This window comes from Staurois parvus, unplaced genomic scaffold (assembly GCF_062004578.1).
Source record: "Staurois parvus isolate SC_StPar_1 unplaced genomic scaffold, SC_StPar_1.0 ptg000166l, whole genome shotgun sequence".
Lineage (NCBI taxonomy): Eukaryota > Metazoa > Chordata > Amphibia > Anura > Ranidae > Staurois > Staurois parvus.
In genome coordinates, this window is record NW_028317962.1 from 505,379 (window position 1) to 531,119 (window position 25,741).

A 25,741-nucleotide genomic window follows, 5' to 3' on the forward strand; every position below is an offset into this window, starting at 1 on the left:
GGTGGTAGTTTATTCGTTTTCAGATCTCTGTGAATGAACGATGCGATCGTGTGGGCGGAGTCCCACACAGCTGCACAGTTTTTAAATTGTGACAGCGGGTACGGGGAAAGATTGTTAGAAAAGGTGCACCTTTAACAATGGGAGTGGGTTTTTTTTTTTTACAGCACTGTGGAGAAACAAGCTAAAACCAACCAAATTACAATTGTTGCACAGCGCTCCGAACTAGTACATAAATAAAACAAACCTTACAGTTTGAGTACAAATCAGCAAGAACATAAAACGTTTGTACTATTCATACTTTTTTTTTTCTCTACCCACCTACTTCATTCCTTCATATTCTGGTTTGCTGCAGTGTATTACCACCAATTTAATCTCATTATAAATATACAGTCAGGTCCATAAATATTGGGACATCGACACAATTCTAACATTTTTGGCTCTATACACCACTACAATGGATTTGAAATAAAATGAACAAGATGTGCTTTAACTGCAGACTGTCAGCTTTAATTTGAGGGTATTTACATCCAAATCAGGTGAACAGTGTTGGAATTACAACACTTTGCATATGTGCCTCCCACTTCTTAAGGGACCAAAAGTAATGGGACAGAATAATAATCATAAATCAAACTTTCACTTTTTAATACTTGGTTGCAAATCCTTTGCAGTCAATTACAGCCTGAAGTCTGGAACGCATAGACATCACCAGACGCTGGGTTTCATCCCTGGTGATGCTCTGCCAGGCCTCTACTGCAACTGTCTTCAGTTCCTGCTTGTTCTTGGGGCATTTTCCCTTCAGTTTTGTCTTCAGCAAGTGAAATGCATGCTCAATCGGATTCAGGTCAGGTGATTGACTTGGTCATTGCAAAACATTCCACTTCTTTCCCTTAAAAAACTCTTTGGTTGCCTTTGCAGTATGCTTTGGGTCATTGTCCATCTGCACTGTGAAGTGGTGTCCAATGAGTTCTGAAGCATTTGGCTGAATATGAGCAGATAATATTCCCGAAACACTTCAGAATTCATCCTGCTGCTTTTGTCAGCAGTCACATCATCAATAAATACAAGAGAACCAGTTCCATTGGCAGCCATACATGCCCATGCCATGACACTACCACCACCATGCTTCACTGATGAGGTGGTATGCTTAGGATCATGAGCAGTTCCTTTCCTTCTCCATACTCTTCTCTTCCCATCACTCTGGTACAAGTTGATCTTGGTCTCATCTGTCCATAGGATGTTGTTCCAGAACTTTGAAGGCTTTTTTAGATGTCGTTTGGCAAACTCTAATCTGGCCTTCCTGTTTTTGAGGCTCACCAATGGTTTACATCTTGTGGTGAACCCTCTGTATTCACTCTGGTGAAGTCTTCTCTTGATTGTTGACTTTGACACACATACACCTACCTCCTGGAGAGTGTTCTTGATCTGGCCAACTGTTGTGAAGGGTGTTTTCTTCACCAGGGAAAGAATTCTTAGGTCATCCACCACAGTTGTTTTGCGTTGTCTTCCGGGTCTTTTGGTGTTGCTGAGCTCACTGGTGCGTTCCTTCTTTTTAAGAATGTTCCAAACAGTTGTTTTGGCCACGCCTAATGTTTTTGCTATCTCTCTGATGGGTTTGTTTTGTTTTTTCAGCCTAATGATGGCTTGCTTCACTGATGGTGACAGCACTTTGGATCTCATCTTGAGAGTTGACAGCAACAGATTCCAAATGCAAATAGCACACTTGAAATGAACTCTGGACCTTTTATCTGCTCATTGTAATTGGGATAATGAGGGAATAACACACACCTGGCCATGGAACAGCTAAGAAGCCAATTGTCCCATTACTTTTGGTCCCTTAAAAAGTGGGAGGCACATATGCAAACTGTTGTAATTCCTACACCGTTCACCTGATTTGGATGTAAATACCCTCAAATTAAAGCTGACAGTCTGCAGTTAAATTACATCTTGTTCGTTTCATTTCAAATCCATTGTGGTGGTGTATAGAGCCAAAAATGTTAGAATTGTGTCGATGTCCCAATATTTATGGACCTGACTGTACATTTGCATCACACATGTCAAATAAAATGCCCGCAGGCGACATCCAGCCCACCAGACCATTTCATGTGGGCCTAGCACCTCTCCTGCAACTGAGGCACCCCCCTTCATCTCCGTCCACACCTTGTCTCAGCAGTTGGCAGTAGAGAGGACAGACCTCATACAGATCCTGTGCCTCTCTGTGCTTTCACAGCACCCCCTCGTCTCTGCCTTCCCTGGTCTCAGCATTCAGCAAACTCTGGTAGCTGACTCCAGCCCTCCTCTGGTCCTCCTCCAGACCCTGCACTTTGTTTCCCAGCTCCTTCCCGGCAGCAGCACAAGGTAAGGGGGATGCATTGTGATGTAAGAGGATGGGGACTCATGACTTCTGATGGTTGCGGGGGGCTCTTGACATCTGATGTAAAGGAGGGCTGGAGGGGTTCTGGACATCCAGTCTTACAGATACAACCGACCCCTTGAAGGCAGCCATAACGCTGATGTGGCCCACGGTGAAACAGAAATCCCTGATTTAAATGGCTAGCATTAAAACCACTGTCAAGTTTGACCAATGCTTATGTCCCCACTGAGGAGGTTTCCCACCCTGTGTAGTACTGGGACAAACCAAGGTTAATCCATACACCAGCCATACGGAAAGCCATTGTAGCGATGGTCCAGGTTGGGCTTTTCCCCTGAACTCCCTATGTGGTCACAGAAACATGAAGAGGCCCAAATGGGACCTAGACAGCAATACAAACCTAACATAAGTTATAACCTTCCCCATTCAGTTTGAAATGTAAAGAAAAAAACAAAAAAAACAAAAAAAAAAACAAAAAAAAAAAAAAAACTTACTTGATTCGGTCTCAAGAGTGACAAACACAAGTCAGAAGACACAGATGGGTCTTCCCAAAAACCTCCTTGTGCGATCTTCGCAGAGAAACAGCCATTGTAACTGCTTGGAAACAGGGTTTTTATTTATTTATTTTTTTTAACTGGAATGGCGAGTTACTGGTTACTACCCCATTTATCCACCTCAGCTAAGAGATTGGTGGCATTTTATACAAGCCTATATAGAGTATTTCATGTTTAGTAGGAACGTATGCCTTTAGAGTTGAAACGGCGTCATTCAACACCTCGTGCAAGCACAGATTTATGGAGAAATTAAATTTTATTTTTGGAATGTGTGAAAATGGCCCCTGAATGCAGAGTAACTACAGAACAAAATTACCAGCATGTGAGATGCTGACAACATCACAAGTCCTGTAAAAAGGCATTGTCAGACATTAGGGGTTTCGAGATAAATACAGAATGTGCTATTACACCGACAAGCCCATATTTTGGGACAATCATATGCCCTTTAACTAAAAGCTTCTATTCATACAGTACACAGCAAAGCTGTTACATACAGCCCTGAGCAAAGAACACAAAGAAAACCCTCATGTCTCTGATGCACTCTTATCTGTGTTCATCTAATATCTGTCCTGCCGATGTCCCCGTCATTGTGTAACACATGACATTAATACATTGGCCTGTATATGGACTCCTACACATAGGTGCACAATTATCTTCAGTCTGTAATTTATACGGATCTAAACTCAGCACTACTGTATTCTATAGACGCAGTGTTTTGATGTGTAGCGTGCATGCAGGCGTTTTTGTGCGCTTTCAGAAAGCACGCCAAACTGCAGAACATAATAGAAGTCAATGGCAAAGCGCAGCTAACCGGCATCAAACCAACAGGTACACTGAGATGCACCCGCACCAGTGGTGTATTTAGGTTTTGTGCTGCCCTAGGCAACACAAAAATGCGCCCCCCCCACCCCGCAGAGATAGCCTGATATTGACCAACAACAGCCCTGTCCCCCCTTCCCCCCCAAGAGAGCTTTCCACTACCACTGCCCCCCATGCACCAGCCACCATGGCAAGACAGAGAAAGACACTCGCCTTCATAGCTCTGGATATCCCCGGGAACAAGAATGGGGTAGTGCATGCACCGTCATGAAACCCAGCCTCTCTTGGAACCCACCAGGTCCCCATGCTGGGTATGTCCCTTCTTCCGAGGGGAAAGTGCTGCCCCCCCTGAAAAATGCTGCCCTAGGCAAATGCCTTGCTTGCCTTGTGGTAAATACACCCCCTGCACCCGCACAGCGGTCACACCACACAGCCTCGGTGTGTGCAAGGGGCCTTACAAAAGCCCTGCGGCCAGTTTCATTAGCTTGTATGAAATGTGTATCAGATTCAGGTAGTTCTTATTAGTGTCACTTTTTCAAAGTAGTGCTATAGCTGCAACAGCTTCAAAAAGAATTCCCTCCAGTTCATTGACAATGAAACTAGAAGTAATTAGAATGGAAAATTAGTCAGAAAATGAAGTCCTGCAAGAGGACTTCAGGCTGGCCCCTTTTGCAGGTAGTGCCTATACGGTTTCATATCCAGCAATACACTGTCTTACCATGCTCAGTTTCTCTCTATTTTTCGGAACTGTGCTTAAAATGTAGAGGCTGATCTGCTGACAGCCTAAAGATTTACTGCTGCTCGGGTATCTGGGCTGCTCAGGGACCTGGGCTTCAAGTGGTTATAAAAAGGCAGGTGTTTTTATTTTTACTTTCAAGTATTCTATGCATGAAGGTAGAAAACCCCACCCGCCACTCCACTTATACTTACCTGAGCCGTATCATGATCCAGTGATGTGCATGAGAGCAGCAGCTCTCTTTGGTCTCTCTCTCCTCATTGGCTCACACAGCAGCGGGAGCCATTGGTTCCTGCTGCTGTCAATCACAGCCAGTGAGCCAATGAAGAGAGATGCTGTGTGTGAATGGACAATGACTATTCAAAGGAGCGCGGCTCAGGAGCGAGCCTGCTCGAGTGCACACATAGCAAGATGCTTGCTATTGGGGGCAATCGGCGAGGGGGAAGGAACCACGACCACCGACAGGAGACCCAAAAGAGATGATCAGGTCTGCTCTGCAAAACAACTACACAGACAGGTAAAAAATTTACAACCTTTAGAATTGCTCACCAAAATTGCCTCCAGCAAGAAGAAACAGGAACAATGCTGGAGGCAATTTACAGCCCACACTAATTTTGGTAGCATGATAATTCATGTTCCTTGCTAAAGAGCTTTATTTTTTATTTAGTTATGGGTAAAGTTCTGCTTTAAAGTAGAATTCTGGGATAACCCTGACTAACCCTAAAAATACTCCCTCTCCCTCCTACAACCTATGCGTATGAACGGGTATAAGAAAGATGCATATACTAACCCATTTCCCATGCGGCTCTGATCTGGTTACATGATCTGGCTCTCCTGTGTCAGGCCGTGCCACGGCAGGAGACAGGAGGAAGCACTGACAATGGATGAGTCATTGAAGCCTATGGGTGACATCACTGCTCCAGGCTTTACCAGCCGTTGTTGAGCATTCTCTCCTCTTTCCTGTAGTCAGCCAGTGGCTGACACAGGGCAGATCTTGTGACTGAAGGAATGGTAAGAAAATAGGCAAGTATATGCATCTTTCATACACAGGTTAGCAAACATAGGTGTTAGAAGGAAGGAGGGGGCATTTTTAAGATTAGTTAAGGTTATCCTCAAATTCTACTTCTTCTAATTCTGCTTTATTTTTCTGAGAAATAATTTTGAACCCCCCCTTATTATTATTATTATTATTACTACGAGTTTATATAGCGCCAAAGGGTTTGCTCAGCGCTGTACAATAGGGGGGGACAATACATGGCACAGTACAACAAAGACAGACAGCGTACGAGGGGTAAGAGGGCCCTACTCTTACGAGCTTACAATCTAGGAGGGAGGGGGTAAAGGTACAGTAGGAAGTGGCTGGGGGGGATGAAGTGGTAGGAGGAATGAGGGAGGATGGCCGTTAGGTGAGGGTGGGGTAGGCTTCCCTGAAGAGATGGGTTTTGAGGGAGCGCCTGAATGTGAATAGAGAAGGCGACAGTCTGATGGATTGGGGCAGTGAGTTCCAGAGGATGGGGGAGGACCTGGAGAAGTCCTGCAGTCGTGCATGGGAGGAGGAGACCAGGGAGCAGGATAGAAGGAGGTCCTGTGAGGAGCGAAGGGTACGGGTAGGGTGGTACCTGGTGATCAGATTGGTGAGGTAGTCAGGGGCAGTGTTGTGAACGGCTTTGTAGGTCAGGGTAAGGAGTTTAAATTTGATGCGTTGGGCAATCGGGAGCCAGTGGAGGGAGAGGCAGAGGGGGGTGGCAGAGGTGGAGCGGGTGGTAAGGTGGATGAGTCTGGCAGCTGAGTTCAGGATGGTCTGGAGCGGGGAGAGCCTGCACTTGGGTAGGCCAGTGAGGAGGGAGTTGCAGTAGTCAAGGCGTGAGATGATGAGGGAGTGTACTAGAAGTTTGGTGGTGTCTGGGGTGAGGAAGGAGCGGATCTTGGCAATGTTGCAAAGATGGAGCCTGCATGTGTTTGTGAGTGATTTGACATGCGGTTGGAGGGAGAGGTTCGCGTCAAGAATGACGCCAAGGACTTTGGCTTGCGGGGCGGAAGTGATAGTGGAGTTGTTGGTGATGATGGATAGGATGGGGGGGGGGGGTGTGGGCAGGGGGAAAGACGAGAAGCTCGGTTTTGGAGAGGTTAATCTTGAGGAAATGTAGCGACATCCAGTCTGAGATGTCATTTAGGAGGTGAGTGATGCGGGCGGAGATAGTGGGGGTGAGGTGAGGGGTGGAGAGGTAGATTTGGGTGTCGTCAGCATAGAGGTGATAGTTGAAGCCGTGAGATTGTATGAGTTTGCCCAGGGAGGAGGTGTAGATGGAGAAGAGAAGGGGTCCAAGGACAGAGCCTTGGGGGACCCCAACAGAGAGGGGGAGGGAGGGGGAGGTGGCACCATTGTAGGTGACACTGAAGGAGCGTCGGGATAGGTAGGATGAGAACCAAGAGAGAGCAGCATCTCCCCATTAGTATTTCTGGGCGTAGCCATCTTGAGTAATGGCAGATGATTCATGTAGCATTTACTTCTTAGAATCCATCTGCCCTTAGCTCAGACATGCAGATAGGAGGGTGGGCTTAGCTGAGAAACCCCCCCCCCCAAAAGATTCCTGGGATGTAAGACATAATTTGCCTAGGCCTGGAAACCAGAAAGTAACTTTAGAAATTTAAAAAAAAAAAAAAGTTACAAAAAGTAAATATAATATACTTTCCTATTTACTAATGCAAGCAGCATAAGAATTAAGAATAGTCAATGTTGACTGAGTGAGTGAAATTGGAATTTAAAGTGGAGGGATCAGCAGGGATGGCAGAGAGATTGGAGCATGCAGCTCCAGCTCTCTCTCCTAATTAATGAAGAGGTTGGCATCTGCTCCATTTCTCATGTTTGCAGTAAGTGTAATTTTTGTCTGCTGCTTCGTTCCTCTGCTATCAGCATGAATAATTTCCGACAAGTTTTCCGGACACCAAGAGAAAAATGGTGACAGGGGAGGGAGCTTTAGCAGATTGACAGCCTCAGCTCTGATCCTATGAGCTGTGTGGAAGGGGGGGTTCCTTCCCTCTAACCAGCTGTCAGAACTCTCCTCACTGAGCTCTGCAGAGTGTAATTTCAGCTCCTCACCCCTTTTTCTTGAACTCTAAGACAAGCTTCATAAATTCTGAACAGAGGGAATATTGGCATCGATGAACACAACACAGAAATGGGAGTTCTTCAAAAAGACTGTATGTGAACAAACTGCAAAATATATTCCCATGGATAACAAGTTTAAAAGGCTAAAAATCAAACCTATGTGGTTTACGACAAAAGTTAAAAAAGCTATAGATAAAAAGAAAAGAGCTTTTATTAAATGAAAATGAAGGAACGTTATCGTTTAAAAATTACAAAGAATATAACAGAATATGTAAAAAGGAAATAAAGGCCACAAAAATTGAAAATGGACAGACTGCAAAAGATGGCAGGACTAACCTCCAAAAATTCTTCAAATATATTAATAGTAAAAAGGTCCGGTCCGAGCATGTAGGCCCTTTACAAAATAATCTAGAGTGGGTGACTGGGGACAAAGAGAAGGCAAATTTATTAAATACCTTCCTCAGCTCTGTGTATACAAAGGGGCATGGAGGAGCTCTTGTCCATAATGGGCATGATATTGACACAGCTCCAAATGATCCACATTGGCTCACAATTGATATGATCCAAAAATATTTAGACAGAATAAAGGTGAATAAAGCACCCGGACCGGAAGGCATACACCCATGGGTTCTTAAAGAATTGAACTCTGTGCTTTCAAAGCCATTATTTCTAATTTTTAGGGACTCTTTAATGACTGGCATAGTACCACTGGATTGGCATAAGGCCAATGTGCTGCCAATATTTAAAAAGGGGTCAAAATCTTTACCAAGTAGTTATAGACCTAATAGTTTAACTTCTATAGTTGGGAAGATACTGGAGAGTTTAATAAAAGGCCACATAGATGAGTTCTTGCTGGAAAAATATATTTTAAGCAACAGACAGCATGGATTCATGAAAGACAGTCAAGTTGTCAAACAAATCTGATTTCTTTTTATGAGGGGTGAGCAAAACCTTGGACAGGGGGGTGGTGGTGGACGTGGTATAATTGGATTTTGCAAAAGCATTTGATACAGTTCCCCACACACGGCTAATATGTAAGGTGAAGTCTACAGGCTTGGAAAAATCTGTATGCAAATGGACAGAAAACTGGCTAAAAGATTGTATTCAAAGAGTAGTGGTTAATGATTCATACTCTGAATGGTCTAGGGTTGTCAGTGGTGTACCCCAAGGTTCAGTATTCAGACCCTTACTTTTAAATATATTTATAAACAATATAGAGAAGGATCTGGGAGTTCTGGTAGATCACAAGCTTAATAATGGCATGCAATGCCAAGCTGCGGTTTCTAAAGCGAGCAAAATCCTCTCTTGTATTAAAAGAGGTATAGACTCCAGAGAGAGATATCATATTACCCCTGTACAAATCATTAGTAACACCTCATCTGGAATATGCAGTTCAGTTTTGGGCACCAATTCACAAAAAGAACATTGGGGAACTGGAGAAAGTACAGAGAAGGGCAACCAAACTGATAAGAGGCATGGAGGAGCTCAGCTATGAGGAAAGAGTAGAGGAACTGAATTTATTCTCTCTTGAGAAGAGGAGATTAAGGGGGGATATGATCAACATGTATAAATACATCAGTGGTTCATATAGTGAACTCGGTGTAAAGCTATTCACCCTGAGGTCATCACAGAGGACAAGGGGGCACTCTTTACGTCTGGAGGAAAAGAAATTTAATCTCCAAACACGGAAAGGTTTCTTTACAGTGAGAGATGTGAAAATGTGGAATAGACTCCCTCAAGAGTTGGTTCTGGCCAGCTCAGTGGATTGCTTTAAAAAAAAGGCCTGGATTCCTTCTTGGATACACAGAATATAACTGGATACTAACATTTATAAGCAAATTTGACCCAGGGAATATCCGATTGCCTCTTGGGGGATCAAGAAGGAATTTTTTCTCCTGCAGGAGCAAATTGAATCATGCTTTGCTGGTATTTTGCCTTCCTTTGGATCAACTGTGGGTGTAGGATTAGAACTGTTTTTTTTAATGGTTGAAGTGGATGGACGTTTGTCTTTTTTTAGCCAGACTAACTATGTAACTATGTACAGAAGACTGCAGATAAACAGGTACAACTTACGTAGGAGGATTGGCTTCTTCTCTACGTATCACCTGAGGGCAGTCACTTCACTGGGAGTTCACAACCACTTTAAATAAAAGCCATCTGATGGGACGGAATAGAACCTGTTGGGTTGTATTGCCATCTAGGTCCTTGATTAGATTTCCATTCATTTTGTGTGCTGTGACATTGTATGTATCAAGAAGTGTTAGGGTGTCACTGGGACAGGACAAAAAACTGTTCTAAACCATTTTCCACTATATCTAAAACTAAATTGGATAGAAATTAGCATAAGGTAAGGACAAAAGACATTGTATAGTTTTTCCAAATGAACCAAGCTTGGAGTTAATGTGTTTTGATTACAATGAAGTTTTTCATTGTCATATGCACAGATTTCATTGCTGTTACACAAGTACAAGTAATTAACACAAGTTTGCTTGTGAGAAGAGAGGAAATGATCTTTTACATCCGTGTTCTACAGGATGCCAGACAACAAGTTAAATACCTATACTCAACTAGAGCACAGGAATGATCATTTCTACTATGAAAGTCAACACCAAACAAGTGCATTGCTCCATGTACCCTATAATCACTGTTCAAGAAATGTGCCTTTTTGGGTGACAGAGGAACTAATGAGATAAGACACAGAACCTGAAACAGAAAACCAACGAAACACAAAACACAATTCAGCTGTCAACTAGACCAGCATGTGGTAATTACAAGTAATCATGAAAAGACGACTAAAATGTCACATGATTTTACATTTTTTCGATTTGCAGATTGCCATGCAGGGCAAAGCTACAGGTTCACTTACTTGCAGCACTAAACAGTTGATATGTCTCGTCTTATTAGACTATTTATCAGCACATTCCAGGGAAGTAACGAAGCTTCCTGTGCCAAAAACTGTCAGGGGTGGCATGTGCCACATTAACTAGGTCTGTCTGTGCCACCTGTACCAATTTATATGTCCGTGAAATAAAAACTAGCACAGGTCTGCACCTAATTACCAGAGGGATTATGGCAGTTTTTCTTAGACAACTGCCGCAGATCTATGGGATGTGAGCTGTCAGCAGGCACAAGCCTCTCTCTGCTGTGCAGTGACCACACTACACGAGCAGAGCATGCAGATTTAACAATCCTCATTCCTCTCGCTGACCAGGAGGGGGGGTGTGCAGGGGCGGCAGAGAGATTGGAGCATGCAGCTCCAGCTCTGTTTCCTAACTAATGAAGGGGTTTGCATTGGTTCCATTGCGCCATTTATCATGTTGGAAGAGTTGTGCAAGCTTGTGGGCAGCACAGTGGCTAAATGGTTAGCACTTCCACCTGGCAGTACTAGGTTCGTTGGTTCGAATCCCAGCCACGGCACCTCCTGCCTGGAGTTTGCATATTCTCCCTGTGCCTGCGTGGGTTTTCTCCGGGTACTCCGGTTTCCTCCCACACTCCAAAGACATGCTGGTAGGTGAATTGGCTCCTGTCTAAATTGGCCCTAGTATGTGTATGTATGAATGTAAGTTAGGGACCTTAGATTGTACGCCCCGTGAGGGTTAGGGACTGATGTGAATGTACAATATATATGTAAAGCGCTCCGTAAATTGATGGCACTATATAAGTACCTGAAATAAATAAACAATGAAAACAGTAAAAAGAGAAGTGCAGGTGTCACCTATGATGACAACTCAGAATTTAGGTTCCTTTTTCTAGTCAGTCCTGAAAAAGAGATCATTGGAACGTGACTGATCACCATCTGCAAATATTAGTGAACTGAGGTAGACCTGGACTGGTAACTAAGGTATCTGAAAGCAGCGAAACTACAGGTATACTTGGCCTCAATGCAAAGAGAACCTGTTATTAGAATGTAAATAAAGTGACATTTCATATTGACCCAGAAATAAATTACAATAGTAGATATATTGACAACTGCCCCCACACCCCCTGCAGTAATCTTGCATTGCACTGCTTCACTGTGATGTTAGGCGGCCACACAACCTGATGGAATTGGTGTCTTCAATGAGTAATGCAGTTTTTTCAAATAGGTACTTCATATAACAGGTCATGCTAGGTGAAGACAAAACCCTTTGAAGGAGTCAGACAAGATGGTGTTACACAGTGGAGAACCACAACATCAGGAGATCATCCCAAAAGAGACATGATATGATCACTATTTATATTGCAATGTACTTCTCAAACAATATTATTTCATATAAAGGTCATCAATGACAGGTTGTCCAAATTTAATTCAGTGAGGTTTGGCCTCTATTACAGAACTGAGATGAGCACATAAAAAAACAATGCTAATTTAAGCTTTGTAAATTTGGGTCACAGGCATAAAAACAAAAGGAGGGTGTTTGGAATGTCGGGGATGCCTTTCAGTCCCGCTCTGTCGCTGACCTGAAACCTGACCCACTTTATAGGCAAGAGGCAGGTGAGCATAGCGGTGAGGAGGTAAATCACAGAATTATTTGTGAATAATGTGATCACTCGACCCAAAATTCATCTTTTTATATTTTGTGATGCTGAGTATTTTAATCTGCCACCTGCATCCTTTATGTCTCTAGGACACAGCTGACAAGTTCCGAGGTCTCCTTGCCTGCAGCAGCAATTATTCTATGGTCCTACTCTCACTGTCACATTTTAACTTTCTTATCGGGAATGCAGCAGGAGAAATAGAGGTGATTCTATCCATCAGCATCTACCAAAATTTGACGTCTTTTAGATGAAGCAAGGGGCAAAGCAGATAAATACTGTTATCCACTTCTGCCTGGTGGCAATAGGGTCGTTGGGTTCAAATCCCAACCACAACACCTGCCTGGAGTTTGCATGTTGTCCCTGTGCACGTGTGGGTTTCGTCCGGATACTCCAGTTTCCTCCCACCCTCCAAAGACATGCTGGGAGGTTAATTGGCTCCTGTGTAAACTGGTCCTAGTATGAGTTAGGGACGTTAGATTGTACGCTCCTTGAGGGCAGGGACTGGTGTCTGTGAGTCTGTGTGCGTGCGTGCCTCTGTGTGTGTGTGTGTGTGTGTGTCTGCGTGTGTGTGTGCTACGTAAATAGACGGCGCTATACAGGTACCTATAATAAATACTTTAATTTAGGTATGTATCCACTTAATTAAAATGCAATGTATCTCCAAATACTGGTACTATAATTTCTCCAAACTTATTTTTGGATCATAGGGATTATAAGAACAACATATTTCAGACACCAGAATCTGAAGGTAAAATTTAGGCAGCTTACAGGAGGGGAAGAGCACAACAGTCACCATGCTCATTCGATCTGAGAGGTTAGAGGCAGGGAGGTGCAGAACTCCATGCTTAGAATAAAGGTACCAATTATTGATATGTGAAATCACAAAAGAGGCTGAACAGAATCACAAACGGCTTACCAAGGAAAACTCCCCCCCCCCCCCCCATATGTAGCTCAGGTTTATCCCTCTCTGGAGTTCTGTTTAAACGCCATCAAATTGGAAACCTTAACTTCTGGAATTTAGAGAGTCATTATCGTCATTATCCTACTAACCCATCTATGTATGTATAAATAGGGTACAAATCACTCTATTTTTGGCAATATAAACCAGAAACATCAGCAACACTTAAAGAAGTTTAGCGAGTTATATTTCGAGCTTACCCAGCTTGGAGACACCTTCTGGGGGATATTCTGGAAACTGCCCCTCTGAGGGGACACTCACGGTCCTGCGGAGGCTTCGACTTTTGCTGCTTTCCGGTGGTGGGTCCTGTGCGGTTTCCCCAGACATCTACAAGAAGACAAGGGACAGGGTTTAAGATGACTACGTGCACGAACATCAATGCTAATCTCCCTGCAGTTAAGACAGATAAGTCAGCCCCCCTCTTGATCCTTTATCCTATGTGTGATTACCAGCCTGGGTGAAGTACCAATATGGTCAGCCTTTCATAACTCGTGCACTCCCTCTACAGGCCATCTGCTGGTAGTGCTAGAGATATACCTAGCATCACTTTGTTTATAGTACCTTGCTAGACAAGTTTGTGTAGATTAAGATAGACAAGTAAATGAAACAAAAAAAAAAAAAGGAAGTTATTTGCCACATTCCACAGAAGCAGTCTGTGACCCTTCCCAGTTGTCTATGTAAACGATATCCTATTAAATGTGTCAGACTGTCAGCAGAAGGTATTTGCCATTGGCTCTAATGGTAGAATAACAGCCTGATCATATCGGATCAGGTTTTAGCCATTCATCACACTGCGAAAAAGGCCTTTGTTTAACTTCATGCAAACAATGAAGATAAACTCATCCTAAATGCAGATGGCTATTATGATGAGCTAGAAAAAGTTAGGCTCCATTCACACTTGAGTGACTTCAAAATCGTGCGATTTTCATAGTAACTTTACAGTGGGACTTTAGATGAGTGCGACTTTGGCTTTGACCAAGGATGATTGTGCTCTACAAAAGGCGCACACAAGTCGCATATATATAATTCAGGAGCAACTTTCATGCGACTTTGGGGGATTTACATGGAAGTCTAAGTCGCATGAAAGTCAGACAAAAGTAGTGCAGGAACTACTTTCAAGTCGCACAGATTTAAAAATGGTACTTGTCGTGCAACTTGTCATGCGACTTTGGGGTCCAAAATTGCACAAGTGTAAATGGGTGCTTACTGAAAATATTTTGGATTGTCACACTGATGATCACACTTCTGACACATTATATGACACACAGGAGAAACGGATGCTTTGCTGAGGTGGAAATAAAAATTCTGCATATGAATATTTCCTTTTTCCAGCCAGAAGGTGGAGCTATGGGTTTATTTTCACAACTTTACCAGGATAGTTTTAACGGATTTACTAAAACAAATTTTGACTTATCTGTGAATTCCTTTCATTAGAGTACAGTACAGGATTAATCTTCGACTACAGCGTTTTATGCACTCACCTCCAGGTTATTAGGACAGTTCTCCCATTACCAGCAAGCAATATAGAGTAGATTGGAGAAACAGAGAGGAGGAACCCATGTCCTGTACTGCAGTGCTCCCTGACCTATTTGGCACCAGAGACCAGTTTCTTGGAAGAAAAGTTTCTACGGACCAGGGGGGATGCAGTCACTTGCCACTCACTGAGGAGTCTCTGTGCTAATGATCTGTATTTTCCGTCGCTCCCTAGCACTAACATCACCACCTCAGCTCTACCCTGAGACCACCAGGCATTAGATTCTAATACAACCTAGATCTCTCGCATGCGCAGTTTACAGTAAGATCCATGCTCCTATGAGAATAATGCGGTCACTGATTTGACAGGGAGCACAGCTCAGGCAGTAATACAAGCGGCTGAAAGGCTAAATTTACAGTCTACAGTGACAGACCTTTTACGTCTGTCACCACAAGGACACACAGGAAACAACTGTTTCCTATGTGTCCCATTCACACTGTAACGTAGCCTATGGATGCGATAAAATGCAGACATGCTGCACTTTTTATCACAGTGCACCGTGCCAAATCGAACGGCAATGTACAGCAGCACACTGCCATGAATGAAGTGTACATTTTGTACACTTCAAATAAAGTTTGTCCAAATAAAAAAAAAGGGGGGTAGAGAGAGAGAGAGCGGTGTTATGCACTGAATCTTGCACCACACTGCCCGCTACCATAGGTGAAAATGGACAGCTGTTGAAGCAGTAAAACACTCTGGCAGTTCTCCATTCCCATGTGAAATCACGAATAGCCTCCCACTGTATGGCCCGGTTCCTAACATGCCACAGATCGGTACCAGATTGGGACCTCTGCTGTAATGCACTCCAAGAAAAGGAATATACAGATTTAAAGTTTAAATGTTCTTAGTTGTGCAGTACAATACACAGGACTAGTCTTCGACTATTGGAACATCCAAAAGCAATCAAATGGAGGTGTGGGCAACACAGCAAACAAAATCTGACAAGGCATGAGAAGCAAATGGGTAAGAACCCTAAAAGCAGCTTGAGGCACTCTGCAGCTAAAGCTGGCATCAGAGATAGGCCTGAACATCAACCGGTAAAACATAAAGTGGTTGTAAACCTCTTGACATGAAAAATGAACAAAGCACTATATTGCCAAAAGTATTGGGACACCCCTCCAAATCATTGGACTCAGGTGTTCCAGTCACCTCCATGGACACAGGTGTATACAATCAAGCACCTAGGCATGCAGACTGCTTCTACAAACATTTGTGAAAGAATGGATCACTCAGGAGCTCAGTGAATTCAAGCATGGTACCATGATAGTTTGCCACCTGTGCAATAAGTCCATCCGTGACATTTCCTCGCTACTAAATATTCCACAGTCAACTGTAGTAGTATTATAAGAAAGTGGAAGCAACTGTGAACAACAGCAACTCAGCCACAAAGCGATAGGCCACATAAAATGACAGAGTGGGGTCAGCGCATGCTGAAGCGCACAGTGCGCAGAAGTCACCAACTGTCTGCAGAGTCAATAGGCAAAGAGTGCGTAGAGAGCTTCATGGAATGGGTTTCCATAGCCGAGCAGCTGCATCCAAGCCTAACATCACCAAGTGCAATGCAAATCGTCGGATGCAGTGGTGTAAAGCATGCCGCCACTGGGCTCGACCAGTAGAGACGTGTTCTCTGGAGTGACGAATCATGCTTCTCTGTCTGACAATCCAATGGGCGTGTCTGGGTTTGGCGGTTGCCAGGAGAACAATACTTGCCTGACTGCATTGTGCCAAGTGTAAAGTTTGATAGGGGGGTTATGGTATGGGTTGTTTTCCAGGGGTTGGGCTTGGCCCCTTAGTTCCAGTGAAGGTAAGTCTTAAAGTGTCTGCATACCAAGACATTTTGAACAATTTCATGCTCCCAACTTTGTGGGGACAATTTGGGGATGGCCCCTTCCTGTTCCAACATGACGGCGCACCAGTGCACAAAGCAAGGTCCATAAAGACATGGATGAGAGAGTTTGGAGTGGAGGAATTTTATTGGCCTGCACAGAGTCCTGACCTCAACCCGATAGAACACCTTTGGGACGAATTAGTGCGGAGACTGAGAGCCAAGCCTTCTCGTCCGACATCAGTGCCTGACCTCTCAAATGCACTTCTGGAAGAATGGTCAAACATTCCCATAGACACACTCCTAAACCTTGTAGACAGCCTTCCCAGAAGAGTTATAACTGCAAAGGGTGGGCCGACTCAGTATTGAACCCTACGGACTAAGACTCTGCTGTGCAGGTCTCCCTATGAGATTATGGAGTATGGAGTGTCCCTTCACTCAGGTCTCAGATTACACTCCGTCCCGGTGACAAATTTATCCAGTTTGTTGTTAAACCTGGACGCCACGAGGTCCATATGTCCAGCATTCCACACCTGAGACTGAGGTTATAATCAGAGGTTTTGCACAATCTTTTTGTTTATTTTCTCAGGTTAGGTCCGCCTGCCAAATTTTCATGCCTAGGACATGCATGGGAGTCAGGGCCAGTATACGAAGCTCTGCCAAAGCCAGAATCAGGTTCACTTCTCTTTCACAGCTATGCAACTTCTGGTGTCTCACTGATAGACGCTGAGCCCCTGCCTTGGTGTTATCCCACCTGTCTATTTTCCAATACCTACCGGCACTACCAGAAAAATGGAGACATGCAAGGCATAGGAGGTGTTATGTGGGGCTGTCCTAACATCTTTGTTGCCAATGTCCAATCACCTTAAAGTGGCTGTACATAACCCAGTAGCCTAAGACTAATCCTATGTTTTGTACTGTACAATTAGAAAAATCCTTTACAGAGGTCAAGTTCAAATTCACACAAAAATTAGAGGAGTCAGAAAAATTAAGAATCATCTCTCCTCCCTCAATTATACAGGGCTATGAGTGCGCAATTAGAGATAGACCATATACATGCAAATAGCTTCTTCGGTGTTCTCTAGGAAACACAATGTGCACCGATTCCTGTGTCATTGGTGCTCACTATATACAAAAGAAAAAATATATGATATATACCGAAAAGTAAGGACAAATCTAAAAAGCTTATCAAATATAGTAATTTATTTGTGGCTGGCTATGGAAACACCTTCCGCCGTGCTCTCTAGGAAACACAATGTTCACAGATTCCTGTGTCAATGGTGCTCACTAATAATAAAAATATATGATCTATACAGTAAAAGGACAAATCTAAAAGATTATAAAAAAAGAGCAATTTATCCAAATCACAAGTCTCCTTGAAGAGAAAACATACGATTTTCTTTTTTTTTTTAAAGATCCCCACTTCCCTTAGTTGCTGGGGTTATCCACAATTACCATATTCACAAGCTCAGCGAAGCCAGAGTTGTCCTGCATTTCTCCTCAATTTGTTATCCCCTACTGAATGTCAGGTCTCATCTTGCCTTCCAGGTCTTCTACATCATCAGAAGATGGCTCTCTCTTCTGTCCCCACAGTCACATCCCTGCGAAGCGGCCAACTCCTGAACTCAACAATAATTTGTCCACTTGAGATTAATGTGTAAACGAACATTTGAAAATAAAAATAGGACCTCCAGGCCTCCCATCACTTATAGACCTAAGAGGATGGATGCCACATCTGCCATCTCACATACCAAAAGCTAACTGCCATGGTCTAACCTTGCTCTTCTGTGTGGGGTACTCTGGAGTCTACTCCACTGCATAACTATAGTCAATGTTTACTGCTAACATTTTTTCTTTACAAACTGGCCAATTCTCTTTTAGGTAATTAAAAAAAAAATATACGGTAGGTAGGTCATCTTACAAGCTGGGAATCCAGATTTGGATGAAAAATGACTCAGCTGTACTTTTTGAAACCTCTTGAGATGTCAAATTGTATTTAGACTGGTTTGCATGGTAGGTAATATTTACTCTCATACAGAGAGAGAAAAACACAGGAATTAAGTGCCCTGAGCCATGGGAACCTGCCACACATTAAATGACACTGTCAGGCTTAATGATTGTGGAACCATAGGCCTCACACAGAGCCAGAGTTGCAGGATACAATCACGAGCTTGAAAAATCCACAAGCATCTTCAGTGTGTAGACCTCAGCCCACACAGGTCCCCTCATTTCTACAAATGCCAACCCTGTCTGCTGTGTGAGAGAGGATAATTTTGGTATATCTATTGCCCAGGAGCAGTTGAACTATAACATGCAGATAGATATATCTGCAGGCTTTCGTTCACAAGCCAAATACTTATTCCTGCTTCCGTGGAGCAGCATGTAATGATAATTACACAGCGAGAGAAAAGTACCCCTCTCGCCAGCTCTGGGCACAAACAGCAACAGGAAAACAAGTTTTTGGCAGCAAAGCCAGGCTTCTGGAGAGATCCCGTTTGTGTTTGTGGTAGCATTAACTTACTTGCTGAGTAATCCGTTCAGCAATGCTGGGGATGGCAGTGGTAAAACGAAGGAGGATTGTACAGGATGATGGGTTTGGAAATGCATCCTGGACAGTGGGTATCGCCTCCTGATGACGTCAATATGACAAAACGTACGTCGAGGCGGGGTTACAGGAAGGAACATTGGTCCATTGGAGACACCTGGCTTTGGTGGAAGATCCGAGTAATCGGAGGCGCTAACAGGGCTTGTGCAAAAGTGGAGCCAAAGTTGTATGATAAAAACGCTGCATAACCTGGGTGCAGGGCGGAATGCACTGGCAAATATGAGCATGATGAAAAGAAAAGATAATCAGCTCAAACACTACCACCAGTTAACCAAACTGATTATATAAAGTCCAATAGATTCAAATAGGAAGGTCCATGGGGCACTTTGGGCAAGCTTCAAAAAGTATTGTAGCAGAACTCTGTGTGATGAGAAAGAAAAGAGGCGCCTCTAAGTGCAGCAGAACCACTTTAATAAATATCAAATGTAGGAACACTCACATGTAACAGTAGTGAAACAGGCATGTATTGGGTACAATATTCAAGAAAGTTGAGGAACGGCTGTGGTTACCACGTTACTCCTGGGCGCAGACGCGGATGTCCAAAGCTGGAACACAGCCGTTCCTCAACTTTCTTGGATATTGTACCTAATACATGCCTGTTTCACTACAGTTACATGTGAGTGTTCCTACATTTGATATTTATTAAAGTGGTTCTGCTGCACTTAGAGGCTCTTCTTTTCTTTCTCAAATATGAGCATGATAGCTTATGGATTTTAAGTTGTATATGTCAGTTGCCTAAATAAAAAAGGTTATTTTACACTATTGGAGCCCTTTATCTCCTCTGTTTTATGAAATCCCTGATCGTGGAGAGAGGAAGGAGTGGTGGTACCTTGAGGGAAAGCACTGATTGACCTACTCTAGCAGGGGGTCAATTCTGGCTGGTGAGATTTTGCATGTGGTGGTGGCTCACTGCTGAACACCAAAGCACTTTTTGAGTAACAGCATTTGGTTTGCACAGTCTGCACAGAGCACTTTGTGAACTTTGAAGAAGAAAGGATAGCTGCAAGCGGCACTTGAAGGACACTATTAAATAATGGACGCTTTCATTTAAAGTTGCACTACATGGAATATTTGTATGATCATTTAAAAATGTAGCATTTTGCACAATTGTTGGTTTAAAGTGCTGGGATTAAGGACGAAATAATAGGATAACATTGAGGTGCTTCAACAGGCAAGAGAAAAAGAACGCAAAACTCCTGTATTAGCAGCATTTTTAAAACCCAGTATGCATGCATCCCCTCCCCCAAACGCACACACCTACCTTTGAGGCTCCAGTGGGTAAATCTCCCCAGAAAGCCCCCCATCCCCAAGCTTTCTACCACAACTGTTGCATCACCTAATCTGAAGTGCAATCTACATATATCCCTACAGGAAATTTGGCAAGGGGCTGGTGACACCACTGCTCAGCATAAATGTCAAGTATTGCAGGAAAGGCAGGAGAATGTGGTAATCAGCAGATTTGGATGGGTTACCAATTAAACATAAGACAAATTAACATTTTCATGAAAAGGATGGCTTAAGGTGCACATAGTCAAAACACTTAGTGGATGGCTCTTTATCAAGACCAGAAAGATCTAATGCCGTTCCAAGGCCAATCTTTCAAATCACATGTTGTTCATAGGGAGAGAATAGCTACATGTTATGAAAGATGAAGTCATCGCATGACTAGATTTTTAGGTTTCTCCAAACCAAATGGCCACGTGGAGACAAAAAGACATGCTGAGCATGGAGTGGCCTATCCTGCCATGACAATAAGAGCAAGTACGACCTCTGTTAATTTGTGATGGTCCTCATCTGCTACTGTCTACTATTTCGCTCCATAGCGCAAGGATTACTTCTTGATTTTACGAATACAATCATGGAGCATATTTAATAAGGCCATGCAAGACCAATGATAACGTAGCAAGTGCACCGATCCCAGTGACTAAACAGACTTCAATTGGTGAAGGCAATATTTATGATGGCTTCTGAACGGTTCTTTTGGATTGCAACAACTTGAATTTTTTTTCTTTATTAGTTGTACTGCCTTGCTGACTAAGCCTGTATGTGTCTCTAATAAATGTAATCCATTACTTTCCAATGTGGAAGAGAGGGCAACAAACGGAGGACCCAGGAGGAAATGAGAAAGTCAGCTTAAATCCAGTATGAACAATAGGAATTTACTCTGGTGTCAGATGCTGACAGAAAATAATAATGTACTACACATAGGTCAAATTTCAGTGTCAGTAATGAGATCAGTGTGTATTGGAACGTATCACAGAGCATCAGGAGGTGGCAAGGTTTTCTCCATAGTTGGAAAAACATATACAACCTCCTAGGACTATATAATAGAGTCATACAGAGTTGTGAATCAATGAAGATCACAAATCAGCCAATCTCTGTACACAACACATTTAAAATGTGTACTTTTTTCAGGTTAAAGTGCAGATATTCTATTTAAAGTTAAGGCATCGTTGTTTTACTGGGGAAAAAAACCCACATTGTATTGTCAAGTGTCAGTCAATTCAGAAATATTTCACTTATAGGGGATTCTAGAAGGCTTTAGAAGCACCAACTGGCTTCAATTATCTCCTACAGTATCCAGGAGCTCTTCCAGCCAGGCCTCCGTGTTCTCAACATTCATGCCATGAAGTATTTCTTCTACTGCTTTAATAATAATTTAATATAAATTAAATATTCATTATGGAGATGATGTTGATTATAATTTCCCTGGTAGGAAGCAAAAACCAACATTACACTAACTGGTAAAGGTATTTCTGAGAATCTTCCAGAACAGGTACTCAAGAGATGATTGGCTCCGCTATCAACAGAAAATACAAACCAGGAAGGATAAAAAAAAAAACTCCTACCCCCCTACCAATCCTTCGCTGTAAATAAAGAACCTCTACCAATGTACATAAGGGGAATTTTATTTATTTTTTTAAAACACCATCACCTACCATCATTTGGGTGGGAATATGGATGTTGTCCTGGAAGATTCTCAGGAATACCATTACCGGTAACTGTAACCATGCTTTTCCCAAATCATCTTCCAGGGCAGCTACAGAAGGGTTAAACAGGTAAAAATGCCTTGACGAGGGGACTAATTCCTGCAACACCATTTTTCAGCAGGTTAAGTTCTGGCTGGACAATGTTAACAAATGGTAGCACTTCCCAAAAGCATGTCCTGAACATACCGCAGTTTAGAGATTTCTTCACATGAAGCAACTACGCCCTTTGCTCCTGATGCAGCCATATACCTTGAGGAGTGAGATCTAATTCTAGCAGGTGGTAACTTACCAGGACTGATGAATGCTGAAATATTTGTATCTCTAATCCATGAGGCCATGGTACTCTAAGGAGGCACTGAGCCGTATATGGGACCACATTAGAATTTAAATGGATCTAATTTCCAGAAAACCCAAAAGGGCCACCACCTGCACATTAAAAAAGGTTTGTTGCCCAATACCCTTAACTCCTTCATGGAGTAAATCCAAAACTGTAGGAATTGAATATGAATGTATGGCAATTATTTTTTGTCAGGAATAATAAAGTCTTCCAAACTGGTATAGCTTTCTGGTGTAACACTCCTGCTCCATCATAGCTGCTGGTCCTATTCCAGCATCCTGGTTTTGGCTGTAATGCATTCTCCCTGTCTGTCCATCTGAAAGATGACTGATGTGGCCAGTCTCTGGGTGGAGAGCAAACCTGATTTAGGCCAGCCAAGCCTGCAGCCTCATGCTTGTAATAGCGTCTGTAACGTGCTCCAAGCTCTCTGTTTGTCTGCCCTGCCTGCTAGTTGGGGTTCACTTGTTGACAAACTTGGATTGGATATCTGCTACTCTCTGAACTCTGCCTGCCTTTTGACTATTGGATTTGACCCTCACCTGTTTGCTGTGCTCAGTCTGAGCCTGCCCCAGCACAGTAGCCAGGAACTATAGCATTGTCCTGGGGACAACTGAGTACCAGTAATCCTGCTTGCCTTATGGGAAAGGGGGCTGCTATAGGTGAAGAACACAGAAGCCAGCTATAGTGTCTGACTACCTGAGTTAGGGGTAAGTGTGAAACCTGGCATTCAGTTTATGGCTAAAGAGAAGGGTGGTAATCCTCTCCTCCTTTCTGAACATACTCTTTTCTCACAAATCCTCCTTTCAACCTCCAGGCCATCAGGTGGAAGAGCCAAATATTCAGATGGAACACCAGTCCCTATGAAAATAAATCCAGACGAGCCAACTACCAGAAACTTCAGAGCCGAGACCCAGCTCCTTTTTGGACCCACTGGCCATCATAATTACTACTGTTTAGTCCTGGACAAACGTCCTGATCATTAGGAGTAGCAAGGATATCGCGAGAAAGCATACCCCAACCTGAACCCTCCCTTTAATTACCTTACAATGACTATGTAGAGCTTTGGTGTCATTTGCTGGTCTGTATAGACAGCCTACAGTAGAATAAATTGTCACACTCCAGCGTCAGATAGTTCGGTTTCTTTAAAACAAAAGGCATGCCGCAAGGCACTGCACAGAATAATATTTATTAATACAGTCCAATAGTCAGTGTGCCGATCTTTTAGTCTGTGGAAGATGCTCCTATCCCAGTGAGACTCATGATGAAATGTCTGTGTTCCTTGGCCTGCATACTTCCTTCAGATATTATAAGTGGGTTCACACTCTGGAAATTGTTATTTTAATGATGTAGAATGCAACACCCAAAACTCCAAGCTGGCAAGGAGCAGAGACATGAACTAACCAGGCAGATGATCTTACGGAAGTCCCCAAATGACCATCAAACCTCACCAACATCTTAATTATTTCCAGTAGGCCAGCCTATTATCATTAAGGCCTCATGCACACAGGACTTTTGGCAAACTCTCCTAGAAACCTTCTCTCCTGGCAGCTTTTTGGCAAGTTTTGGCAGAAAAAAAGCCTGAAGCTTTTAGGTGCGTTTACAGACTTCAAGAGTTTGTGCATAAGTTAATTTAATTGGCCAGAATCATAATTTATTCTGGCCACTGAAATGAACAGTCAAGTGCTAAATGCGCCTAGCATTTAGAGGGCTTAGACGTGTTTAACGGCGTCAAACATTTTTTTTCTGCCAAATCTCTGCTGCTCTTAGACGCACTGGCAGTGTTTTTTTTTTTCCTGCCTCTAAAAGCTGCTGCTACTAAATGCTGCTAAAAGCCTATGTGTGCATGGACACATAGGCTTACATGCAGGGGAGTACAGAGGCAAGAAAAAAAACAGATGCCTCTAGAAGGAGCTGCAAAAATGTCCCGTGTGCATGAGGCCTTAATTATAACTGGGCAGATCATGTATTTTGGTCCTTGGAGATTATAATATACCAGATTTCATATACCTGTTTAGCAACATGGTGCAATATATGAATTAAAATAGTTACCAGACTTTCCTTGGGGAACAGAGGACCAAAAAGAAGAGTAATGCTTCCAAGGACCAGATACCCAAGATAACAGGTAACCTTCTCTTGAAGAGGAGCATATCTTTAAAATGTCACAGACCTATAATCATGATTCTTTAATGGTTTACAAAGCAGTGATGTTTTCCCCAGGCCTGACTAATAGGCAGTTAGCAAATGTGATAAATTCAACTTATAGATCTGAAATCCCCTGCAGAGAAAAGAGCCTTAATAAACGAGTTGTGTGGAGTCAATCCTGTAACTGATGGCATGTAATGCACAGTGAAAGTGTTCAGCGCTCATATCGCCTGCCTTTGGTGTGCCGAGAGCACTTTCACATAATTAGGTTAGTGCCGTGACATTAATGAGGTGTGAATAGATGTAATTACGCTTTCCATCTGGGATGAGGGGTTAAATCCAGCATTCCTGACTACTTCCAAATACTGGAGAAGAGATCATAGTTTTGTGATGTACTATATAATAGGATTCAATCACAACAGTACAGATTAATGTCTTGGTCCTGGCCTCACCTCATCCTCACGGTTGAGAAGCACCAGCTGGCTTTCAGTCAGGATGCAGTATTTCCTCTCCCATGTTGTGCATTCTGTATATGGAGACTGGCCACACGACAGCCTGTGAGTGGGGGGTCCTTTCACATCTACAAACACAGGAGGAAGAGGAAAAAAGTCAGCATGAGTGCAGTAAACCAGCACAAGCTTAGTGTACAGAGAACAGGCACTTCAGTTTAAACTGCATTAATGAAAAACAGATTTGAATAGTATAACAGTTTCCAAAAGTCCAATAAACATTTTGTTTCAGTGATGAACATAATTTATGTTTCATTACTGACCAGATAAATATGAATTAGACAATGTTTAACACGTGCAGCTCAACACTTGAGAACAGTAATAGAGCAGCAGTTGTACCTCTACACCTGTTCAGCAAAAAACACAAGAAGAGCTTAAATTCCAAGACCGCGGAGTAAGTCGTAGAGGAGTGACACAACCCCTCCGTCTCTGCAATTACACACAGGACCATCTGGATCACTTACACACATGCTCAAGCAGGTAGGCAAAAGTGGGTCTAAAGCCTTAATGTTTTTTACCCTAATGCATTCTATGCATTAAGATTAAAAATCTTCTGCTGTAGAGGATCACCCCCTGCCGCCTTATACTTACCTGAGCCTGATCTCGATCCAGTGATGTGTACAAGAGCAGCCACTCTCCTGGCTCTGTTCCTCCTCACTGGGCAGAGAGGCAAAAGCTGAAACCATTGGCTCCCACTCCTGCCAATCAAATCCTATGACAAGGAAGCTGGGATCGAT

The 25,741-nt window shown here is 43.1% G+C and overlaps 1 protein-coding gene across 4 annotated transcripts in view; it reads right to left on the minus strand.

Moving 5' to 3' along the window:
- The window catches only part of RASAL2 (RAS protein activator like 2), a 451,415-nt gene that overhangs the window by 207,724 nt on the left and 217,950 nt on the right, over positions 1-25,741 (minus strand). For all 4 annotated transcript variants that reach the window (XM_089676317.1, XM_089676316.1, XM_089676318.1 and 1 more), the window contains exons 2-3: positions 24,948-25,075; positions 13,263-13,389 (exon numbers count right to left, since the gene is read on the minus strand). In XM_089676317.1, coding sequence (XP_089532443.1) covers positions 13,263-13,389; positions 24,948-25,075 — 255 coding nt within the window. The remainder of the gene's footprint in view (positions 1-13,262; positions 13,390-24,947; positions 25,076-25,741) is intronic.